This window comes from Mus caroli, chromosome 18 (assembly GCF_900094665.2).
Source record: "Mus caroli chromosome 18, CAROLI_EIJ_v1.1, whole genome shotgun sequence".
Lineage (NCBI taxonomy): Eukaryota > Metazoa > Chordata > Mammalia > Rodentia > Muridae > Mus > Mus caroli.
The window spans coordinates 34,911,948-34,917,811 of NC_034587.1; the positions used below are offsets into that span (position 1 = coordinate 34,911,948).

Here is a 5,864-nt window from a genome sequence, read left to right on the forward strand (position 1 = left end):
GAACTCACTTTGTAGACCAGGCTGGCCTCGAACTCAGAAATCCGCCTGCCTCTGCCTCCCAAGTGCTGGGATTAAAGGCGTGCGCCACCACTGCCCGGCCCCTGGGCTAAACTTACGCAAACCATCACACCTGGGATTTAGGTTAGTTATTAGAATGCTTGCCTAGTTGGCACCAATCCTGAGTTTTATCCCCAGCAACATATAAACTGGGCTACATGAGACTCTCAAAACACCAAAAAGGCTCATTCAAAAAGCCTAGACAGGGCACTGGTCAACTTTTAAAACATACTATTGTTTTATCACTCATTCCCTTAAGAACTGATTACCTACCACACACGCTACATATTTCTACTTGCAAATATGTGTATTCTAAGTTAGGGCTACAGAAAAGCCGTTGAAATTTCCAAGTTCTTAGTAATGACCTTAGAAATCACCAAATATGTGTCACAATTATGTTGGCCTACAAGTAGGCACAGCAAGATTTCTTGACTTAAAACATCTTTTGAGGTCTGCTCCTGCATCACTGCTGCTTACTATACTTGCTGACTATGCTTCAAGCCACAAGCACATTTTACAATATGGATCTTGGTGGGAAGTGAAATGAATGTTGAGTGTATGTGTGAATGACCACCCTTCTCGAGATCTATACCAATGGAAATATTGCATCTAAAGGAACAGCTAGTAAGTAATTAGTCTTTCCCCAAAAGAAAAACGACAAAGTATAAACTTAAATAAGCTTCCGTAAAATAGTGAAAAATCCATTTCAGTGGACTAACCATGAGCATTTTAGGCTGTACAGACATCTGAAATGATGAGAACCCAAGAATGATAAACAAATTCCAAATAAGTTAACCAATTCCACAAAATTATTTAGAGTAAATTATATGCATTTTCTGTATTTCTTGTACCATTTGAATAAGTCTAATTCCTAATTTATCACCGATCAGAATGGAAGATAAGATAAATATTTTGTGACTGTGCAGAAGGCTATTTCTCAAGTAACGCAGTGTTCCACCCTAGGTTGCATATACCTGGGAGTAAATATCGACTTTACAGGCCGGGCAGTGGTGGCGCACGCCTTTAATCCCAGCACTTAGGAAGCAGAGGCAAACAGATTTCTGAGTTCGAGGCCAGCCTGGTCTACAAAGTGAGTTCCAGGACAGCCAGGACTATACAGAGAAACCCTGTCTCAAAATCAAAAGAAAGAAAGAATGAAAGAAACCGACTTCCCACTTTCTGTAGCATCTTGATGCACAATCATTTGAGGAGACAACTATACCAGCAGCACTTTGACATTTGGGGGGATGGGTAAGGAAAATTTTTCTCTTGCCTAGTCCATGTGGCATCCTGACTTGATTTCCAGCATTTCAAAAACTAATTAATGGAGTATAAAGTTGGAACAAATGTTACTATATTCAGTAACTTTGTGTAATGGGCTTGCCATGAACTCAATTACTCCAATTCCAAAGTCATTACATTATAATACTGTAGTGCATGGGTAAAGAAACAATGTGGTCTATTTGTGTTCCACATGGCTAATCATTTCCCCAGTAAGTTTTAAGAATGAATTGATAAAATATAAAGAGTAGGATAGGAACTATACAATTTGGAAATAAGAAAAGGAGAAATTGAGCAGGTTGCACTAAATCTGTGCTACACCACTGAGCCAGTCTTCTCAATTGAGTATTACCTAAAGAAGCAATAAAGCTTTTCTTTTATTTTCTAATGGGAATGTTAACATTACCAGGAAGAAAGTATGTCTGAGGAATGGGACAATCTGCCTAAATACAAACAAATAGTTTGCAACAGTACTGATGTTTCCAAACATTATGAAATAGCACTGATAATCTAGAAAAATAAAAATAAGTGAAAGAGCAGTAACAGTTGTTTCAACATATCATAGCCAACAAAGAAATGATTTGTGAACTTGATAATATAGTAGACTCCGAGGGCAAGACTAATGGCACACTAGTTGTTAAATTGTCACTCAAAAGGGTAACTAACACTTTGCTTTAAGTAAGAGTACACTGCACCATACGGTGACCAAAGAATGGACCATTATAATGTAGGTTTGCATAAAAACTCAAAGTGGTATTTAAAACATCTTGAAAGAATAAAAAACATATCAAAGAGGTATTTAAACTCGGCTGCTAAATATGTAAATACTAAAATATCACTTATTTAGTTAGGCACAATTATTGTATTATTGGGATGGGGACCAAACAGCAGAGGCTGCAGTTTCATAGTGCGAACTCTGGGCGCCGCTGTTGGCCTGACTGAAGAGGCTGAAGCTCCACTTCTTGCGCAGCCGCAGAGCGTTTTCCACGGCTCCCTTTCTCAGCCTTGACACCGCTTCTTTCCGAGAAAAGGAAGAATCGTTTCGTGGACTAGAACTGGTATCAAAGTCCGATTGGAGTCCGGAATATCCACACCACTCAGCTACTTCGTAACCCGGCGTCTCCAGGCTGGTGAGCAAGCAAAGGGGAGCAAGAAGGATGCGGGAGGGCACTGCTGAGAGGCGCCAGGGACGTAGGCGGCCAATGCTCCTTCCCTTCCTGCTGCCTTTGTTCTGCCCCGCGCTCTCTGAGCAGATCCGCTACAAGATCCCCGAGGAAATGCCCACCGGCTCGGTAGTGGGGAACCTCGCCAAGGACCTGGGCTTCAGTGTCCAGGAGTTACCGACGCGAAAGCTACGCATCAGTTCCAAGAAACCTTACTTCGGTGTGAGCTCAGAGAGCGGAGAGTTGCTAGTGAGCAGCAGGCTGGACAGGGAGCAGATATGCGGGAAGAAGCTGGTGTGTGCTCTGGAATTTGAGGCTGTTGCTGAAAATCCCCTGAACTTTTATCACTTGAGTGTGGAGCTGGAGGACATTAATGACCACACGCCAAAATTCGCGCACACTTCCTCAGAGCTGCAAATAAGTGAGTCTGCTCAACCGGGCACTCGCTTCATTTTAGAAGTAGCAGAAGATGCAGATATTGCCTTAAATTCGCTACAGAATTATAAACTGTCTCCTAGCCCTGGTTTCTCCCTGGTGAATAAAGAAAAACAAGATGGTCGTAAGTACCCGGAATTGGTATTAGAGAAAACTTTAGACCGCGAGCAACAGAATTACTACCGACTAGTCCTGACAGCCTTAGACGGCGGGGATCCTCCCCTAAGTGGCACCACAGAGCTTCGAATCCAAGTCACTGATGCCAACGACAATCCCCCTGTGTTCAACCAGGAAGTATACAAAGTCCGCCTTCCAGAGAACGTGCCCCCAGGCACAACGGTGCTAAGAGTGACAGCTACAGATAAAGATGAGGGCGTGAATTCAGAGATTTCTTATTCCCTCCACAGAGCTGGGCAAGTGTTTGGTCTCAATTCAAAGAGTGGAGAAATTACTACACAGACAACACTGGATTTTGAAGAAATCAAAGAATATTCTTTAGTAGTGGAAGCGCGGGATGGCGGAGGCCTGGTTGCACAATGTACAGTTGAAATTAACATTCAAGATGAAAATGACAACAGACCAGAAATTACAGTTGATTCCCTACTAGAAACGATTCTAGAAAACGCAGAGACAGGAACTCTAATTGCTTTGATCAAAATACACGACGGAGATTCTGGGGAAAACGGAGAGGTTAATTGTCGACTAGACGGTGAAGTGCCCTTTAAAATTATCTCTTCTTCCAAAAACTCGTATAAATTGGTTACGGATAGAGCCTTAGATCGAGAGCTGACTCCAGAATACAATGTGACCATTACGGCCACTGACAGGGGCAAGCCACCCCTTTCCTCCAGCACAAAAGTCACCCTACATGTTGGCGATGTCAATGACAACGCTCCGCTTTTTCACCAGGCCTCCTACTTGGTGTACATAGCTGAGAACAACCCACCTGGAGCCTCCATTGCTCAAGTCAGCGCCTCTGACCTTGATTTGGGATCCAATGGTCATGTCTCCTACTCCATCATAGCCAGTGACCTGGAACCTAAATCGCTGTGGTCCTACGTGACCGTGAATGCGCAGAGCGGAGTGGTGTTCGCGCAGCGCGCCTTCGACCACGAACAGCTGCGCTCCTTCCAGCTGACACTGCAGGCTCGGGATCAGGGATCGCCCTCGCTCAGCGCCAACGTGAGCATGCGCGTGCTGGTGGGTGACCGCAACGACAACGCGCCACGCGTGCTGTATCCCACACTCGAGCCCGACGGCTCTGCGCTCTTCGACATGGTGCCGCGCGCTGCGGAGCCTGGATACCTGGTCACCAAGGTGGTGGCGGTGGACGCAGACTCGGGACACAATGCCTGGCTGTCTTACCACGTGCTGCAGGCCAGTGACCCTGGGCTCTTCAGCCTGGGGCTGCGCACAGGCGAGGTGCGCACAGCGCGTGCCTTGGGCGAAAAGGATGCTGCGCGGCAGCGCCTGTTGGTTGGTGTTCGCGATGGTGGACAGCCACCCCTCTCGGCCACCGCCACGCTGCTTCTAGTATTCGCTGATAGCTTGCAGGAGGCCCTGCCAGACCTCAGTGACCGCTCACTGCCCCCTGATCCGCAAGCCGAGCTGCAGTTCTACTTGGTGGTGGCCTTGGCCTTAGTTTCTGTGCTTTTCCTCCTGGCTGTGATTCTAGCCATTACACTTCGACTGCGACACTCCTCCAGCCCCTCGGTCTGGAATTGCTTTCAGCCTGGACTTTGTTCTGAATCTAAGCCTGTGGTTTTCCCCAACTATAGTGAAGGTACTTTGCCGTATTCCTATAATCTGTATGGTGCACATGCTGGAAACACCGAGTGTAATTTCCTAAAATGTAGTGAGCCATTGAGTTCTGGACAAGGCCTTCTTTGCCCTGAGTCATCTGGGGCCTTGTTTCCTCTTTGTGATTCCAGTGAGCCGACTTCCCACCCGGAACCTCTAACACCGGTGAGTTCCATTCAAATCTTTGCTTCTTTCTCTCTTCCTGAACTACACAACTGTCTACATTTACATAGCAAGACAACACCTGTTCGGGACTTGTGAGTCCTCTTCGAAAAGTTAATGTGACTCAGAAAGTGCTGTTTCCCTTCATCAATAGAGTTGGGAGAATTATGGTATAAAATAAATTCCAGGAAAGAAATTAAAGGTTACAGATTTACAGTGTAGTGCAGTATCCAAGCAGTACTGAGCGTGTGTGCTGTTAGCTTCACAACAAAACAAGTGCACAATTTTTTCAAAGTGATTGAAATGTACCATTGATTTTCACTTTTTTGAGACAGGCTTGCTATGTAGTATACAGGGTGGCTTTGATACATGACTCACACAGGGTATCCCAGGCTGGCCTGGAAGTTTATAGTATGTGGCAGAGGCCAGCCTAGAACGGGAGATACTCCTGTCTCAGCCTCCTGGATGCTGGATTACAGGTCTGGGATACATAGGCAAGCATTAAATTTAGAGTGCCTTAACTGCCATGTCATAGTGTCACATGCCTTTAATTCCAGCACTCAGGAGACAGAGGCAGGTCTCTGAGTTGGAAGCCAGCCTGGTGTGTAGAGCAAGTTCCAGGACAGCCAGGGCTGGACAGAGAAACCTTGCGTGAAACTACTCATTGGCCTTTCATTGATTTCACTAACGGATTCCTTTCTTGTGTTTATTCCTTGTGGTTAGCTTCTTATACTTACCTAACAGATTCGTGACTTTGAGTCTCCTAAAAATACATGAAAACTACCTTGTGTATTTGTGGAATGAAAGAGAATTGCTGAGTTCTTCAGACTCATCCAAGTCCTATCAGCTTTCAGGAATGTGAAATCCCGAAGGAAAGGAAAGGAAAGGAAAGGAAAAAGGAAAGGAAAGGAAAGGAAAGGAAAGGAAAGGAAAGGAAAGGAAAAAGGAAAAAGGAAAAAGGAAAAA

The 5,864-nt window shown here is 45.3% G+C and overlaps 1 protein-coding gene across 11 annotated transcripts in view; it reads left to right on the plus strand.

Moving 5' to 3' along the window:
• LOC110284891 (protocadherin gamma-A4) overlaps nucleotides 1-5,864 on the plus strand; it is a 182,533-nt gene that overhangs the window by 66,188 nt on the left and 110,481 nt on the right. The window contains exon 1 of one of the 11 annotated variants that reach the window (XM_021150875.2): nucleotides 1,190-4,901. The exons of the other annotated variants lie outside the window; for them this stretch is intronic. Coding sequence (XP_021006534.1) covers nucleotides 2,496-4,901 — 2,406 coding nt within the window. The 5' untranslated portion in view covers nucleotides 1,190-2,495. Of the gene's footprint in view, nucleotides 1-1,189; nucleotides 4,902-5,864 lie in introns of those variants that run through there. 11 annotated transcript variants of the gene reach the window in all.